General features: G+C 47.6%; 1 protein-coding gene across 2 annotated transcripts in view; it reads right to left on the reverse strand.

The window, feature by feature from the left end:
• LOC144132311 (inactive serine/threonine-protein kinase TEX14-like) overlaps positions 1-19,568 on the reverse strand; it is a 150,870-nt gene that overhangs the window by 34,827 nt on the left and 96,475 nt on the right. For both annotated transcript variants that reach the window (XM_077664632.1, XM_077664631.1), the window contains exons 10-11: positions 11,512-11,760; positions 1,835-1,892 (exon numbers count right to left, since the gene is read on the reverse strand). In XM_077664632.1, coding sequence (XP_077520758.1) covers positions 1,835-1,892; positions 11,512-11,760 — 307 coding nt within the window. The remainder of the gene's footprint in view (positions 1-1,834; positions 1,893-11,511; positions 11,761-19,568) is intronic.

Consider the following 19,568-nt stretch of genomic DNA (forward strand, 5'->3'; position numbering starts at 1 on the left):
CAAAGCTTTGGCCACCTTCCAACCGCGACCAAAAGTATTTTTTAGGTATGTGGACGACTGCTTCTGCGTCATAGACCGGAAGCACGCCCGCACTTTCCTCAATCACCTTAATGCCATTGAGCCCTCAATCAACTTCACTGTTGAGGAAGAGACCGACGGCTGCCTTCCGTTCCTCGACACCGTGGTAACCCGTACTCCAACAGGTCTTAGTTTTCGCGTCTACCGGAAACCGACACATTCCGGAAGGTACCTAAATTTCAATTCAGCACACCCTGTCAGTCATAAGCGGTCAGTGGTGGCATCTCTAATCAACCGTGCCAGGGAAGTATGCAGTGAAGACGCCGCCCTAAACCACGAAATGAAGACCGTGGAAAAAGATTTGAAAAGAAACGGCTACCCGCTTTCCTTCATTCGGAACACGCAAAGAGTGGCTGTATCAAGTAAGCCTGCTGCCCGGGAAGACGAAAGAGCTAATGCACCGAAACGAGCCGCTATCCCGTATGTACCGGGGATCAGCGAGGCGCTGGCGCGGATGTTCCGCAAGCACGGCGTCCATGTTGCACATGTCCCAACAAGCAAGATAAGAAATGAGCTTGTAAACGTGAAAGACCAGCTCCCTCGTGCCAGTTTTCCCGGCGTGGTTTACAAGATTGCCTGCGCCGACTGTTCATCAGTTTACATAGGGGAAACGAAAGGTGACAACGAACGCAATCGCAGAGCATGCGCAAGAGACTGGTCACGAAATTAACTGGGATGATGCAGATATAGTGACAACGGAAAAGAATGTATCAGCCCGCCGAAATCTCGAGTCATTAATCATCCAGACTACGCCCAACACAATAAATAAGAATGACGGCACGTTGCACCCTATCTACGCGAAATGCCTCAAAACGATAGTAACCGCTACAAAAAGCCCGGGACGTCCAGCTGGTTGCTCATTGTGAACAAGGGAGCCGTAGCGCTCCCGAAACGTCATTTTTTGTTGACCTTGGTCAGTGACCAGTGAACCTCATCAAGCCATGATTCCTGACCAGACAGTATGCCGTCGAACCCTCGACTACATCAGTTTAGAGTCCACCGGTTCGCTCATTCCCTCAAGTTCACTCGTGGACACAATGGCACCAAGTGCAGGAAGCATAGGTAAAAACCAGATATAAGCGTTAAGAGACAAAGAGGGCAATGTCATTAGCAACATGGATAGGATAGCTAAAGTAGCTAAAGAGTTCAGGAGGTGAACAGCAAATCATGATCAATGAATTAGACAGGCTGAGCAGACTGCTGGGTCTAAAAATAAACATGCAGAAAACGAAAGTAATGTTCAACAGTCTACTAAGGGAACAGCAGTTCACAATTGGCAGCAAGGTGCTGGAAGTGGTAGGGAATACGTCTACTTAGGGCAGGTAGTTTACCAATACCCCTCAAGAGAAAAATGCACAACAGCTGTATCTTAACGGTACTCACCTACGGGGCAGAAATGCGGAGGCTAACGAAAAGGGTTCAGATTAAATTGAGGACAACACAGTGAGTTATGGTAAGCAAAATTATAAGTGTAACACAAACGGACAGGAAGAGGGCAGAGTGAGGGAACAAACGCGGTTTAATGGCATCGTAGTCAAAATCAAGACGAAGAAATGGGCTTGTGCCGGGCATGTAAAGTGAAAGCAAGATAACCGCTGGTCCTTAAGGGTAACGGAGTGGATGGATGGATGAGAATAGGAAGTTTGCAGACATAGGGTGGGCACAGCTGGCAAAGGACAGGGTTAAGTGGAGTTGGGGGAGGCCTTCACCCTGCAGGGGGCATTGTCAGGCTGATGATTATGGAGGAAGCCCGCACCTCGAAGGAAGGCCTGTCGGGCTGCCGGGACGAGAAGGTGGGTGTCTTGGGTGCCTCCCTGCAATTGAGAAACCACAGTAGGCAGTCGTACGCCACTCGTGGACTGTACGGCGCAGCAACTCACAGCCTCCACATCGCTGAGCTGTGGGAGCTTTCGTCCCTGTTTGAACTGTTTGCTGCCAACAAGGTTGTGGGTCTAGTCTCCCTCAAAGCTAGGGGAAGTCATATGCCCAACCAATGGTTCCTCAAAAGGGAATGACCGGGCTGCCCAAATGAAAGGCACCTGTGCCTGTTTCGATGCTTGCCTCGCGTTAAAGCTCGCTGACTCTATCACACCAGAGGTCAGGCAGCACGCAAAAACACAAGATAAGGGTGCCATCACGGGACTAACGCACCAGAGTACAGTCGAGACCAATATAAGCAAGAAACTTCTTGCACAAAATTGCGAATTTTATGGTTATGTCTCCGCTGATTTTGAGAATGACTTCTTGGATACTATATGCCAAGAAGAAACTTGGTAAAACTCAAACTGTGCTTAGCACGCATAATTATAGACGATCAATAAAAATAAAGCTTAAACATTGTTTCCTGATATTGCTGCTAACTGTACAAGTTATGAGACAGTCCACAGCCTGCGGCAGAACAGAAAAGAGCACTTCAATGCACCACCCCAGCCAAGGAACCAAAGCCCTTGACCTTGTTTCACCAGGCAGTCAGCTCCAAATGTAAACATTTTGGTGAAGACTCCAGTAATTCCCAAAAGACAGGCATTTCAATGAGTAAAGCCAGCTTTGCAGCATAGTAATAATACCAGTGATAGTGGGTGTCGGAAAATCTGAATCATGTTGACTACTTTTGCAGTGAAGTATTGCATTTGAACAACTAACTTTTTAACTACTGCAATCAAGAAGCCTGCCGTGGAGCACACACAGTGACACCCACATGCTTAATGACTTATTCTTCTTACAGTGTGCCAAGCAAGACATTGTTTTCTCAGCTGAAAATTTTACCATTCGATCAGTTACGTGACCTAAGGATAACAGAGGACAACGCCTTGATGCTTAACCATCCATTTTCAGCTACACTGTTTCACGCTTAAGCTCACCCCACCAGAAGTGCCACATTATGTAATACCTCTGTAAAACGGGCATTTCAAAGGCCCTCAAACCGATAGCCTATCGACTCAAAGGCGATCGAGCGCTGCTACACAGGCAGTTTCAATGGCCATCGAGTCAATAGTCTATCGAGTCAACGGACCAACGCGGAACTCCATCGAGATTTCGAGGGCCTTCGAGCACACTTTCGCACACGACACATTCACAGTACAAAAGCATGAACAAACATTATTCGCCTAAACTTTAATGCAAGCAGTCAGTACAATAATTTTAAAATTGTATCAGACTCGTTTTAAGCGCATTAATTTTGCGTTGCGGTCATTGCGTTGCCTGCGTACTTAGCGTTGACAACATGGCGGCGCCCTGACCTCCCACTTCACAGCGATAACAGTTTTGTCGCTAATCCCTCAAAGCAATATCGTGTTCTAATTGGATTTGCCCATTCTTACCTTTGCATAAAGTTTCAAGAGACAAATAGCTTTTGTTTTTCAGATATCAAGGTGATTTCTCAGGTGTTAAGCCTGACGAAGCAGCGCTCCAATGCAGTTGGACTGACTTGGTTTTCGCTCGTCTTGTATTAGAGTGGCTACAGCAGTGTCTGCATCTGTCCGTCGCGCATGTGCAATTAAAAGGGTTTTAAACAACATGCATGTATGCATGTATTTAAGCATTTAGTATACATTTCTCAAATATTTTAGTTATTTTTGCAAAATCCAAAGTAGCAATTGTGGTGCCACACAAGCTTGGCGTAAGACACGAGAACCATTTCAATGGCCATTGAGATTTGCCATGTAGCAGCGACACAACTCCTTCGAGTTCGATGGCGACTGAGAATTTCGAAGGCCCTCGACCCGATGGCCATTGAAACTGGCCGTGTGACAGGGGTATACCATATTTACGTAAATAATTTGCGCCCTCGCATAATTTGCGCACCCTTAACTTATCACCCGGGTTTACAAAAAAATATTTTTTACCAGCATATTTTACACACCGCGCTGTGCTAGACCACCATCATGCATGCGGGCTCTACCCTATGGCTCTACCCAGTAGAATTTGCTATTCCGCGTGTTTGTTCGGAAGGCTTTTTGAATCTTTTGTGCACTGGGCGTTCATGGTGGTGTCAGAGGCCGCTGTTACAATCGCGGCGGCACCAGCGGCATCACCACTCGGAACGGCCAGCAGTGCTTCCGGGGAGGATCGGCAGCTGATAGAAGAGCCAACACCGCTGTTTGTTTGGCTGATGCAAGTGACTCGACTACCGGCTACGCTTTCCTTGGTCGCTCTGACTGCTTGTGTTTGGTTGTTCTGTCATGTCTTGCGATGGGATATCACAACTATACGACAAGTTTCAAACTGCTTGTTAGCGCTTTATCACGGCGTGGAGTGGCGAAGCCAGCGAGAATAACCGCGTGTGCACAAGTTTTCCCATAGACGACAATCGTTGTGTCGGCAAACTTGTGCGCACGTGGCTATTCTCGCTGGCATCGCAGCTCCACGCCGTGATAAGGCACCGACAAGCAGTTTGGTAAAAAGCTCGCGTGGTGCTGTTAAAGGGGCTTTGAAACGCCTCCCGAGGAAAGCACATTAACTCACTTAATCACTGCACTGTGTTGCCATGAAAACCTGATCCAAATAATACTCTTCTACACGCAGCAGACGACCCACAATCACGCGTCAAAGTTGGCGAGCCCTTCCCGGCGACATTTTCATGCTCGCACCCTCCTCTGTCCCCTGCATCTGCGTAGATAAGGTGAGAGGTGGCCATTGGTTAGATTCTTTCAGAGGTCAGGCAGCCACCATGGCCGCGGCCAATAAGCCGCTTAGCTCTGGCGGGTCGGGAAGCTCCGCTCCCAGAGGGGGGTCGGCGAAGGAGCGCTTACCTTCCAGCGTGCAAAAAGTGACGAAAGGAGAGGGAAAGGTGCGAAGATGCTGAAATTCAAATTTTAACTACAGATAACTCAGCTTCTACAGAGCGCATTTAAAAAATCCTTGCTGGACACTATTTGTGAAGCGGCGTGCTTCAATATCCCAGGCATGCCGCAACTTTATTATTAGAGTCCCTTTAAAGAATTGTGTGGTGTGATAATTGATTTATTGATTCGCGCTTGCTATCCCGGAACTACCGAACAATTGGCTGGGCCGCAAGCGATGACGCTGTTTCAGCGTCTTATTCAGCTTCATGCATGCACCTTCATGCCATCCTGCAAGGGAGGGGGGGGGGGGGGGGCGATGCGCGGCTTTTCATTTAGAGTGAACTTTTTTTCGGGGGGCGGCCAGCGTAGGGCGCGGGTCCGAGTGCTGACGTATAAGCAGCAACGTACACTATACCCATATTGCGCGTTATGACCTTTGTGGAGTTTTTTAAGTCGTTCTCGCGAAATCCCCACGTAATTTGCGCACCCCCTTCTTCGAGCCCTAATTTCTAAATAAAAAGTGCGCAAATTATGCGCGTAAATACGGTAACTTAAATCTTCCTCTTAATAAGAATATTTATCGTGAACGAGTAATGGGATTCACTGGTTTGAAAATATAGAGCAACATACCATTGACTGCAAGAGGTACTCCCTCAACTTTTCCAGAAAGCTAAAAGAATACTATCTGCATCAACTTTCTCTGGCACGATTTCCATCATTCTATCACACATTAAAGCAGGCATGCTTATTATGTTTGCTTTTTCTTCTTTTTGTGTCAATGCCACGGAGAACAACCTTTTCCCTGCATTTGCTGTTTCACACCATTTATGAATCTACTCCTTTGTTTGCACCTTGTTTTGTTGCATACAACAGGATATCCTTGTTTTCTTCTCACATGCTAATGAAAATTTTACAGTGACATTAGTGTTTGATGTCGCTTGTTCGGAAACAAACTATTTCTGGCTTTCTTGCTTTTGAATGTAGCTAGCACATCTGTATAGCCTAAGACTGTGCATTTTGTGCAAAAGTTGTACTCACCATGTTTTTCGTTAAATCTGCCTACTGTCATCCGCTTTGCCACTTTCGATTTGTTGCTTCTAGAGATACTTTTGTTGTCGGATCTGTCACCAGCCTTTGGCTATAGATCTGCGAAGTGTTTTGTAATTTTTTAATGCTTCGATGAGAATAAAGTTGAAGTTTAAATGTCACCTCACGATGCACGTGTCACATGCTTTAGTCGGCCCCACCTGCCTGTAGGGCGACCGCGTGCACTCCACACTCGTGTGGTCTTCAAATGGCGCAAAGGATGGCCAAAATTCGTTGCGGCACAGCGCCAAGCGTATGCGAGGAAAAAAAACACAGAATGTTCAAGAGTTTAATGCGATTGATCCAGTGTCAGTTGGCCTGTTAATAATAGAGAGGATGCTGTAAAATATTCTCACGAAGTGATTAGGCAGTCTTTCCCGAAAAGGCCACTCTTTCAAAGTAAATGGCAGTGCAGTGTAGCTTTTGCCAGAAAATCAGTGTCAACGCAGGCACTCTGTCTAGTCTGTACACAACATTGTGCACTCGCAGCTTCTGCACAGAGTGTGCTATAGCTATCTATGATTTGTTCGTCTCGGCCAAATTCAGCATCCTTCCTCTTGCAGACAGAGCATTCTTTTATACAACTAGCAAGGCGGCAAAAAAATTTCACAAAACACTGAGCTAGGTAGCATGTTTCTGTTGGCCGACGTAGAAAACTCGTCTGGCAACTGATGTAGGGGCACAGGGGGGAAGAAAAACACAACATGGCGTTCAAGTAAAACGTGTTCGTATCTTGCTCTCCGGAGTCGGACTTATTACTGCTTGTGGTGGCTCCGGCACGTCAACAAGTGGACAACAAGTGGCGACGAGGATGGGATGAAGATGTAATGAACGTACGACACCCACCAAGGCAAGCCGACGACTCTACGTGAGACGCAAGAACCGGCGCGACAAGTAGGTGGCATGGCGCAAGCACTTGGCGCTCAGCCATTGTTCGCGGCACCTCTGCAGTTCGATTCGAATGCGGAAACATGGACAAACTACTCCGAGCGGCTAGAGTCTTACTTCGATGCTAACGAAATCACCGACGACGCTCGCAAGCGCGCGATTCTCATAACATGTCTCAACCCGGAGGTATATGGTCGTCTCCAAAGCCTACTGGCGCCGAAAAAGCCGCGGGACCAACCTTATGAAGCCATCATTGCACTTCTCAAGCAGCGCCTGAACCCGGCACCGTCGGAAATTTACGAAACGTACCGGTTTCAAACCCGCGTACAGAAAACCGGTGAGAAGGTAGGCGAATACCTGGCAGACCTTCGGAAGATCGCAGACAACTGTGGCTTCGGGAGCGCGTTGGAACGAAACCTGCGTGACAGATTTGTCATCGGGTTGCGAGAAAAGATGGTCCAACGAGTACTTCTGGCTAAGCCAAAGTCTCTTACTCTCCAAGAAGCAGTAGATATCGCCACGTCGGCGGAATTGGCGATACAAAATGTTGAGCGCCTACCCCATGCGAGCACCGCGGAATCAGCGAACGAAGTCGACGCCACAGCGTTTAAGAAGAAAACGAATCCGCAATACCGACACACCAAGGCAAAGACGCCGCGCCCGTGCATTCGTTGTGGCGACTGCTCACATGATGCTCCCAACTGTCCGCATAAGGCGTCGACTTGCTATAAGTGCCACAAGCAAGGGCACTTAGCTACAAGGTGTTTCGGTGGGGTAAAAGCGAAAAGGCCGACGAAATTTCAGGCCAACGCGGTAAGTGCCGAAGCTGGCTACAGTAGCTGCACTCCAGTCCTTGATATTTACACGGTTACCAGCGAAGGTACTGCGGTCAAGCCGGTCTACAAGACGGTGAAGTGGGGACCAGTGAATCTCGACATGCAGGTGGATACGGGTTCGCCAGTCTGCATAATTCCTGAAGAAATATACCATTGCCATGCCAAGCAGTGGCCAGCCCTGAAGCCCACAAACAAAGAGCTCCATTGTTAGTTGGTAAGCTACCTATCAGCGGGATGCTTCATATGACAGCGCAGCACCAAAACTGCAATGCAACTGCTGAACTGTATGTGGTGCAATGCCCAGGACCTTCACTGTGTGGTAGAGATGTGATCCAAAAACTTCATCTGCTGCCCGACCAAGAGGTGGGCACAATCCTGACTCCAGACTGTGAAATCTCAAGTGTCACAGAACAACTGAAAGAAAAGTTCAAAGACCTCTTCGAGCTGGGCACAGGACTGATGAAGGAACCTCCTGCCAGCATTGCCATGAAAAAAGATGCAACTCCAAGATTCCTGAAAGCCCGTTCACTACCTTATGCATTGCGCGAAAAAGTAGGAATGGAACTGGACAGAATGTGTCAGCAAGGGATCTTGTCTCCAGTCAGCCACAGCTGCTGGGCAACGCCAATCGTTCCAGTGGTAAAAGCTGATGGAACCTTGAGAATTTGTGGGGATTTCAAGGTCACTGTCAACCCAGAGTGTGATGTCGACCAGTACCCACTCCCAAAAATGGGAGACATTTTCGCCTCTCTCAAGGGTGGCTATTGGTTTTCAAAATTGGACCTACGTGAAGCCTACTGCCACATACCACTGGACGATCAAGCACAGCAAGTTGCGGTACTGAACACTCACAAAGGTCTATTTGCTTACAATAGGCTACCATATGGCATTGCATCAGCCCCTGCCATATTCCAAAGGAAGATGGAAGAACTTCTGAAAAATGTGCCGGGCACGCAAGTCTTTTTAGATGATGTTCTGATTGCAGAGGATAAGAATAGCTATGGGAAGACTGTGAACAAGGTACTGGCAATCTTTCGAGAAAATGGTATCCGGTTGCGGAAAGACAAGTGTGTGTTCGGAGCTCAGGAAGTGACCTACCTGGGACACAAAATTGACCGACACGGCTTGCATCCAGCGGAAAAGAAACTGGACACTATCGTGAGAGCACCAGCGCCCAGAAATGTCCAAGAACTCAGATCCTTCCTGGGCCTGATCACCTATTACCGCAGTTTTCTGCCCAACATGTCAAGTCTCCTTGCACCTCTGTACCGGTTGCTACAGAAAGAGAGCAAATGGAAGTGGGCATCTGAAGAGAAGAGAGCATTTGAAGCTGTGAAGAACTCTCTGATTAACTCTGATATGCTCGTGCACTTTGACCCCACGAAGGAACTAGTGCTAGAATGTGATGCCTCACCAGAGGGAATTGGTGCAGTGCTATCTCATGTGATCGATGGCATTGAAAGGCCAATAGCGTTCAGGTCCCGCACCCTCACAAAGACAGAGAAGAACTATTCTCAGTTGGAAAGGGAAGCCCTGGCTCTGGTGTTTGCAGTGGTAAAGTTCCGTGACTACTTGTTGTGTAGGGAGTTCACGTTGAAGACTGATCGCGAACCACTGGTTGGACTCTTCAAGGAAAATAGACCAATTCCTACTACTGCAGCATCACGCATTGAAAGGTGGGCAATTACCCTTGGTGCCTATAAATACACCATAAAGTATAAGCCCGGATCCCGCAACCAAAATGCAGACGCACTGAGTCGACTACCTGTGCCAGCCAGTGAGACTGAACTGCAGATGCAAGACCCTGACCAACAAGACAGTGCACTAGTAGCCAGCATCTTGGACACGGCACCGGTCTCAAGGAAGCAACTCGAAGACGTTGCTGGGAAGGACCAACTCATGCAATGCCTTCATGAATACATACTGGGAGGATGGCCTAAGAAACTCCCACAGTCTAACCATGACCAAGTACTGCCATTCTGGAGACGTAGGAATTTCCTCACTACAGATGGACAACTCATCTTCATGGAAGACTGACTAGTGATCCCTGAGGCAGCTAGAAGAGCATTCCTGTTCGAACTGCACGAAGCACATTCCGGACTCAGTACCACAAAAGCTTTGGCAAGGAAACTTGTGTGGTGGCCAGGAATTGATCAAGACATAGAACAGCTCCTGCGGAATTGCCCTATCTGCCAACAGACGGCATCAATGCCACCCTCCGAGAAGGCAGCGGCATGGCCCGCAACAACCCAGCCGTGGACACGTGTTCACATAGACTATGCTGGTCCAATTGAAAACAAGATGGTGTTGGTTGTTGTGGACAGCTATTCAGGCTGGATCGAAGCAGTCACAACAAATAGTGCAACGACCACAGCAACCATTGAGATCTTAAGGAGCATATTTGCACGATTTGGTCTGCCCAATTGTCTGGTGTCTGATAATGGCAGTGCCTTCGTCAGTGCCGAATTCCAAGAATTCATCACGAAGAATGTCATACGGCACATCCGTACAGCGCCCTTCCACCCTCAATCTAATGGGCTTGCAGAAAGAGCGGTGAGGGCAGTCAAAGACGGTCTCAAGAGACTCACACGTGGAACACTCTCAGCTCGCTTAAACCGGTGGCTGCATGACCACAGACGCACACCATCCGGAAGTAGGGACAAATCCCCAGCTGAAATGCTCCTGAGCTATCGACCCAAAGGACGCCTGGACCTGCTTCTGCAGAAACCACAAGAGCCGAACGCAACTTCGGTCTTGGCCAGCGTTGGATGAAACAGGATGCTCAAGCTCAACACAGCCGGAGGACCCGTTACCCGACATTTCGACCAGGTTCGTCGTTGTGATAACGGTAGCCCTACTGAGCAGAGTGAATGGTGGGACCTACATGAAGAACAGTCAAGTTCAGCACCAACCCCTCAGCCGAAGGTCAACCCGGACGGCCCACTCGTATCCGGCGACCGCCAAACCGACTGAACATGTGATGTGAGTGTCAGTGGTGTGATTCTCAAACCAAGTGTGGGGGAGTGTTGGCCGACGTAGAAAACTCGTCTGGCAACTGATGTAGGGGCACAGGGGGGAAGAAAACAACATGGCGTTCCAGTAAAACGTGTTCGTAACTTGCTCTCCGGAGTCGGATTTATTACTGCTTGTGGTGGCTCCGGCACGCCAAGTGGACAGTTTCGCAATTTTCTTGCTGACAAATCTGCCACCAGTACTGATGTCTGCTTTTTTTCCTGGATTTCTTGCGCCATGTCCATCTTCGAAACAATGCGATTCCACAATGCCTAGTGTGTTGAGATAAATCTTGGTTTGTCAATATTTTTCAACCCATTTTGACAGTTGATATGAATTTTTGCATGTGTTTGTGAAACCACTGATGTTTTTCATTGGAAAACTAATGAACTGCCTTTCTTGAGGGCTGAATATGCTATTTAAGCAAAAAAATATTTGCATTCAATTGAAATAAAAAATGATGCCTGCTAAGAGTTAAAAGATACAAGACTTGGGAAGTACAGCTATCCGGACCGGTAGCCACATGGTTTCGCAAGCATAAAATGCCACAAAAGCGTGTGTGTATCACCCTGATTTTTTTGGGGCCATTTCTTGTTTGTGACATCACAAACATCTCAACAAGAAGGGTTTTAACTTATCTTGAAAGTCTTTCTATAACTTCCCACAGAAGTCTCTTAAACACGACAGTAATAAATAACTTGACGTATTAGGAACATTACTTTCGGACTCCGATAGATGCACTTAAAATGAGAGACTTGCAAATGAGTGCAGTGGCCTTCCAAAATTCTGTTCTCTCTCTCATGCAGTGACAAACAAGAGGGACTCACGTGAAGTCCATGGGGTCCATGGAGGAAGACAGTGACACTTGGTCGAAGCGTGCACTCAACAGGTCCAGAGGAGGGGGATGGGCCGCAGAGGTGGTCACTGCATCCCTCAGCTGGCTGCCTCCCCCGCGGTAGGGGCGCCGCGGAGGCGGGCTGCTCCGTAACTGTAGCGGTGGGGCACGCTCCTCCTCGGCGAGGGAGATGAGCTCCTCCAGGTCCGACATGTCTGCCACGGTGGACGCCGCGCGATGCCTGCGACACTCCCATTAAATCATTGCGGAAGCAACCTGGCCGCTCCAACAGCACCAGAGTTTACCCTCACGGCGCGACTGCGTTCTTCTATGAAGGGCACAATACCTCCACTTCATGTAATTCCTCTCGCAATTTTGGCACAGAAGAATCTCAAAATCTAATCTCACAGGTACTGATACAAGCCAAAGGAATAGATTGCAAAAGATTTGTGTGCTGTTAATTCGGAGTGCGAATAACAAAATGAGAAGTTGTTTTGAACGAAGGTATTTGAACTGCTGTTTGTTTAATCAGAAATGCAAGGCTAATTCACTGCGCCAACGAAGTGATGGGAATCCACGTCTTTGTGTGCATATATGAATGTTGTTCAATAAAAACTAGGACTGGGTCTAATGCTTTGCACTGTGTGCTCACTGCGATATCACAGCATTCTTTGGGAAATGTTGGGACTCTGCTAATTTCCACCAGATGTCACATCAGTCCCACTCTATGCGGCAACAGAATATTCATTCTAACATGAGATAGCAATTCATTACCTCCAAGTGTTCTGGTTGTTTGACCCATTGTGACCTTCCTTGAACAACTCTACACAATCAAGTTTTTTGTGCGGCTTAACAAAACGGCTACAAAAACTTATCCCAATTCAACTCGTTCATTTGGTGGGGACGTCATGACTCGTGGTTCGAGGACTTTTAGAGAGAGCAGGACTGGCCTTGAATTGCAGGGAGGAAATGGTGCACCTCCTCCAAGCTTTTGTAAGGAAAACATCAGCACAGAAGCTGTGATGATTAAAACGATAGACACCTGTCAGGCAGCTTGTCCAACACCTGAGGATTTTAGTGGGAAGCATGCACAAAATTGATCCATAGACGAAGTACCAAAGTGGGTGGAGAAGGGGCAGACTTGAACAGTGAAGTCTAAGGTGCAAAGATTTACAAACAAGGCAATAATACCACAATTTTTGACCACAAGGAAATGGTCTACGCCCATGCAGTTCCTACAGACCAGATAGTAAACGTCAAGTCTAGCATAGACCGCTTATAACACATACCGCGGGAGTCGGGAAAATCCGCATTATAAACGGTACTGCACTGTAACCAAAACATAGTTTTTCCATGCATTCGCGTTTTCAGAATGGCCAGCCTACCTTTCAAAGTGCACCTGACAATGTATCAGATGCACAACACTGCAATCACAGGAACAAAGAAGTTTATTTGATTTTTTTGTCGAAGCATCGTAATGAATGAAAGAACGATGTTATTTTAGTCTGGTGCTGCGATTGAACTTCGTTGTTAATGGCATCATCTTCAAAAACAGTGAAGCACTTCTTGATCATTTGCTCACTGAGGTTTCTCTGAGCACAGTAGAGGTGCAGTTTCTTGCAACAGTCGAGCGTGTCTGCAGAAAACTTCTGCTGCACTTTCACTAACTTAATCGGGCTCACCTTCGGATAGAGGTTCATCGCGACCATGCACCGCTGCCACGATGTCTTCATCTGAGGCAGCTACTTCACATGCAACGTCATCGGAGTCAGTGACGACGACGACAAGCTGATCTCGTGCCAGTCCTTGAAACGCTGAATATAACCGTTCAATGGGTTGAAACCATCATGCCCCAAAAAGTTTGCAAGGCACCTGGCCTTGGCTTGCAATGTCGAGCCACTTACAGGAACGCTCTGGACTTCGTGAAACCATTCAAACAAAGCGGCAACATCTTCATACTTTTAAGTACAAATCCACTTCCTTGCAAGCGACGCAGAGTCTTCCTGCAGCTGTTGTCGCAACTCGTCGCTGTTCTTCCAAATGGCGGACACAGTAACGTCGGCGACACCATACTTTTTTGCCACCGTAGCCTTTTTTCAAACCACTCATGACGTCCCTCATAATGCTCTGCTTGGTTTCAAGAGCTTGCTGTTTCCTTACTCTTGGAGGAGGAGATGCCAAAGGAACTGCAGACAGCCCAAGCTGGTAGACTTGCTCACGCTGTCAGCTGACTTGCCAACGTTGTGAACTTTTCACTACATGAGACGATATCTCCGCTCATGAGCTCAGGCGTGACAAGACGCTGCCACACGTGTGCGTGGTATGAGCAGCGCTTGCAGCATCATCGGCGTCATGCAGTGTGCTCGCCGCCGCTCCAGCATGCACGTCTGGCCGAGCCATCACGTGCTTTCAAGCTTTGTACAATCAGTGCGCCCAACAGAGGCGCATCGAAAAGTGAGAGGAAAAATGCCTGCTTTGTGCCTTCTTTTTCTTTTTCTATCCTCTCCTGCTGTCAGTCTTGCCTTGAACCATGCTGACAACGCTCCTCCGCCCCGCCTGCTGCCCTCTTCTTGCGCAATCTGGGAAGAACGCTCCTCGCGCCTGCCGGTACTCACGGGCCCGCGCCGGTACGCGGGCTGCCAGGTTTTCCAGAATTCGTACTATATGCGGTCTTCGGTGACGCGCTGCCACGCATCAAGCAGTATGCCAATACACTGAACTATGGGAAGCGAATCGGTTGTCATCAAAAGCCGCATACAGTGGTGGTCCAGCCATTTAAATTTCTGGAGCAATTTTTGGAGCAGAAAATTATCCATTTTGGAGCACCTTTTTGTCAGAACGGTAATCCTGGAGCAACCCGGGAGCAGCAAAAATGTAATAAAGGAGTCACCCAAAAGAGCCAGGTGTGGCTAGGAAAAAAAAAAACAGGTGTTGAAAACAAACAGTGACAAAAAATTTAATGCTGACACTGTCTTGCACGCAAGTGCTTTGCTAAAAGTCTGAAGAACTCGCTCACTAGAACCATTCTTTCTTTCATGTTGGCTCTAAGTTAAGCCTCGTTATAATGAAATTAGAAAAAGTCAGATTTTTCGTTAGATGCAGTTTTCGCGAGAAGTGTCGAAAGGACACCGTTTTACGGAACCCAAAATGAGAAAAAAATGCAGGTTAAATCCTCTTGAAAAAAGTTTACAGAAAACACCGTTACTTGAAGTCAGAAACGCAGAGAAACGTTTCGCGATCATGTGGCTGTAGCCGCCACCACCTCCGCCACGGCTCACGCAATACCACGAGTGGGGTGGGGAGGGAGGGGCAGGCAGGGGCACCACAACCGCGTAGCGGACGGAGGCACACGCTTCTTCCTGCATGTTCCCTCTCTCGGTCTTCACCTCACTGTTGCCCCTGGAAACGGACCCCTTACCTTGCGTTGCCAGCGCTCTCCGCTGTACCCGCTCCCGGCACGCGTGAAAGCTATTGGCGCCGAATCACGCGAGCAACCGTGCGACAGCGATGGCCGCGCACTGCTCATGCAATTTCTTTTTTTGCTATGCCCTATTACTTTTTCATTGCTTTTGAGCATGAACTGTTGTAATGCCACGTGGTATGATGCTCCAAAAGAGAGAGCACCGGAGATGCGCCGAATGCTGGAGCACGGCACACTGTGTCAGCTGCAACCGCTCGTTGCAATCGGCGTTCCTCTGATGTCAGTTCGTGCTTTATCATCACGAAACCTTCACGTGGTTTTGTCAAATTTTGAGTGGATCAGCACTAGCTAACAGATAGATGGCGTAGCCAGTTTGTCACATTAACGACAACCGCCACAACACCTTCGTTGCTAGGAGGTCTGAAAACACGCGCTTCAATGAGGGCGGCGCTAGGGAATTCAGAAACTTCGTAATATCGAGGTATTCGCTATATGGAGGTCCCAACAATTCTTGGAATTTTTTATGAATTCATCAAGCTCGCGAAGTGAATCAGCAAGGCTGAAATTCCTTGTTCTAACAAAGCTTGACCTCGCTGGACCTGCTCCAAACTTTTGTTCTTCAACCTAGAAGATACTTCTTCAGCCCTCTTAAGGGTTGGCCGACATGATGCAATCTTTTGGCAACTGACATGATGCGCGAACATGGAGGAAGGAAAACTCTGGAGAGGCCCTCACTATCCGAGCTGTGCCGGAAGTCACAGGCTTTTGCAACTTTTGCAAGCACTACTGGGAGTCTGGCTGATGGCGTAGCCAATTGTAAAGATAGGCGCAGTGTCGTCGTGTGCTGCAATGCCCGCTGCGCATGAGCAAGTGCGCCGATATGGCGGCCAAGTAGGAAGGCAGCAGGGGGGGAGGTGGCTTCAAAAAATGTGATGTAACTGCCCCTCCCGAGTTTTTTTCCTTCCTCCGTGTGCGTGAATAAACTGCCTGCTAAATTCTACCACAAGCCAGCTCATCATTGCCCTGGGTTCCCAACTGCGGAAATGTTTTAGTAGGTTGCGAACTGAAAGCCTGAATGGTTCCAACAATAGCTGTTTTCCCGCGATCACGTCTTCTTTTTGGCGCAGCTATCTAAGGCGCAGTATTGATCAATTTTCCGCTTTTGGAGCATGCTGGCGCAGCAAAATATAAATGAACCAGAATGGTGCAAATGGCACCGCGCATACAATGCGGTCCCGCATTAAAAGCGGTTACGTTATAAATGGTCTTAGCTGTACTACAGAGGGGTTTTGGAGACAGTGATGAAAGAACACAACTAAGGAAAAAGGCCCGAACTTGTAGGAAATTCCAAACTGCACCTTGACGAAGCATGGGCTCACGTAACAATGCTTCATCCACTCTACAGTCCTGAAATGGCACCCTGAGACTTCTTTTTGTGTTGCGAGGCAAAAAAGGAACCAAAGGGACATCATTTAGATAAGGAGGACTGCAGTGTAGTCAAGGCTTTGGAGGCGGTTTTCAAGCTGATGGTGAAAAATGGTTTTGCTCTTGTTTTCTAAACATGGCATAAATGTTTCGACAAGTGCATTCAGCTCAGTGGCGAGTACGTTCAAGGAGATAAAAGCACTGATGAGTAATTTTCAGAAATAAATGTTTCAGAGAATCAGTCTGTCTTAACTGAGCAACCCTCATGTTTTTGCAACACTTCTTCTGTTTGCCACCATGAAGTGCTCCTTCACCAGGTGTTTTGGGATAATGAGAGCAAAATTAACACATCAGTGGCAGAGACAAGCAAGAGAAAACTGGGGAGGGCGTAAAAGCTAGGTGAGAAAGTTGCATGAACCATCAGCAAAAATGAAAATAATATATCTTAGAGCATGGAAAATGGATTAAAATTAAGGATTAAAAGCAAAAAAAATTAAAACGTAAATAAAACACCCACTTTAATTTTCTAGGAAAGGTGGCACTCGCCACCACTCCCATTTCCAAAGGGATACCAATAGCATCGATCTAGTATATATCTGGCGGACGACTGAGACAACGAAATCACACACTCTCACAAATTGCGACAATATAAATCCCAGCACTTCTGTAAATGTGCCACGATGATGGGTGACCCGCGGCCAGCATGCTGCTACAGCAAAATGAGCACCAACAGACACATGACCATGCGCAATGCTTCCAGTGAGAAGCTATAAAAAAGCCCTGCCTCCGGCTTTCTCTTGATGACCTCACCAGTTAAGCTCACAGAAAGCTGGATAAAAGGCATGTCTCGCCAAAACAGAGAAAACAATGACAATAAGCTTTTATGGAACGCAGTACGCAGATGGCCTGAACTGCGCCATTTAAAATTCGAAGGAAAGTAAAGGAGCCTTTTCTAAGAGAACAAGAGGCTACACTAAAGTGGCAATTACATTTTGCAAACACTACTAGTTTTTTTATGCGCAAAAAGGTGCATGCAAACCAGAGAAGACTGCACGTCGCCATGCAACGCGGTGAGCGTTTCTTCATTTATGACAAGTAACTTCCCTAGGCTTTCCACAGAAAACTAGGAGTGTGCGAATATTCAAAACTTTGAATATGAATGGAATATGTTTGATATTCAGTTCATATTAGTATTTTAAAAATTGATATTTGCGAATTTCCAAATAATCGAAAATGATCAAATATTCGCCAGTGATCGCATACCGCGCATAAATTCAGCCATGCAAAACCGCAATATCAGGGAAAATTATCCGATGATGGAGTTTAATTTAAAGCTCCAGGAAAACAGTACAAATGCGTCCACTTTGCTTTCTTCTGCAGCATTTAACACGTGGACCGATTGCATTCAGCCGCTGCTACCTCGAGTGAAATTCTGCAAGTGGGCTTTCCCACATTAATTACTGATAAGATGGCCGACCACCCACTTCACAGGGAGAGCGCACGCTGCGTTTTCTGTCATCCTTCCATGCTGGTGGCATACTTAACGCCCACACCCATGGCATGCGTCCTGTTGCCTTCATATTCTCAAAGCGTGAGCTTCGCAATATCGTTTGTCAACTATGGTGTGCGGGAAAGCCCACTTGCGGAACTTTGCATGAGGCTCCCGAAAGTGCAAGGCAAGCGATCGTGTAAAAATCTCGCTTATTTGCATCGTGCAAAAGACCAGCGCACCTCTTATGTGGGCATTGTCGGAACCCAGCTACGCACCGGTTTCAGACGCTGACTGGCATATCGCTGATATTTTTCCTATTTAGAAGTGGTCTTGCCATTACGACGCCGTTGTGCGTTCCCCTTGCTTACCATATCTACACGATTGTAAGTCGACCTATTTTTCAGAATTTGAATATCCAAAAGTGGGGGGTTGATCTAAATCAAAACCAGAGCATCGCACCATAAATAAAAGTGAGACAAACGAGATATCAGGCATGCTATAGCGTAATTGCATTTTTGCTGCGCGGCTCTGTCGTATCAGTCTTGGTGCTGGCCTTGAGCAGCTGCTATGTCAATGCGCAGAACCAGCATCCCCACCCTGTGCGAGGCGGCGATGGTAGCTGTCGATAAGTAGCACATCGGCACCAGCCCACTCCCCACACGTGGCCGCAGATTGCATCTGCTGATAAGCGGCGGCAGCCCGATAATGCATTCTACTCTTAATAGGCATTGTGCAAGTTTTTTTTGTTTACTTTCAACCGTGCACTCGGCACTCAAGGGAGCATCAATAGGTGATGCTGTTCCAATCACGGCGGCACCGCTACTCGGAACTGCAGTGGCGCCGAGGAGTGTCGGTAGCCGACGGAAGAGCCGACGTTGCACACGCATAGTTTTGGCTCTGTCGCATTTGACTACTGCTGGCCGCGTTTCACAAGTTTTTACTGCAGTGCTTTGTCATTCGTGCTCCGGGTCTGGTAAGCGACCAATGCTAGTTCACGGCTACATTCAAGATGGGTGCCATTCGTTACGCGCAAGAAACGAACAACTGAGCGCCGGGCCGCAAGTTCGACGTTTGCAACGGGTGATACAGGTGTGGCCGCTGCAGCGAGGAAAAATTTTCAGCTGTTCCACGTGATGTCGTGGTGTGGCTGTTAGCGAAGTGTAGGATTTCGCTGCACAACGATGTTAGAGCAACGAGCTGTGAGACCGCAGCAGCAATCTCGACGGCAGCGCTAGTGAGGACAATGGTGCAAGTGTGGATGAGTAGTCCAGTGACTAATACATTTTCGTTTTGGAATATTCCCACGGGTGCTCCTGCGTGTAACGGCCGATAGCGGCTGGTGATAAGCGGAGGCCGCAGGATAGTGCTGCCACATTCTATTATCAAAGGCTAAGTGTAAGCGACCTCCCAAGTTTTTTTTTTTTTTCAGAAATGTGATGTGGGTGAGTCGACTTGAACACTGAGCTCTGAAATAATGAGGTTTTACTAGCCCTCATGCTATTTATAATTGCCAGTCATGTGTCATTTTACAGATTCAATTTTACTTGACCACATTACAGGTTGGATGCCATTATGCTGCTCAATGAAGCAATACACATTTTTGTGCTCATTACACCTTTGATATGGTGCTTAGTCAGTCAGGTTTTGTTTATTTTGGTTGCAAAGAACATGCACTGCTTGAAAAAAGTGCCACAGCATTCGTCTGTATATC

The sequence above is a fragment of the Amblyomma americanum genome, chromosome 5, assembly GCF_052857255.1.
Source record: "Amblyomma americanum isolate KBUSLIRL-KWMA chromosome 5, ASM5285725v1, whole genome shotgun sequence".
In the NCBI taxonomy this organism is placed as follows: Eukaryota; Metazoa; Arthropoda; class Arachnida; order Ixodida; family Ixodidae; genus Amblyomma; species Amblyomma americanum.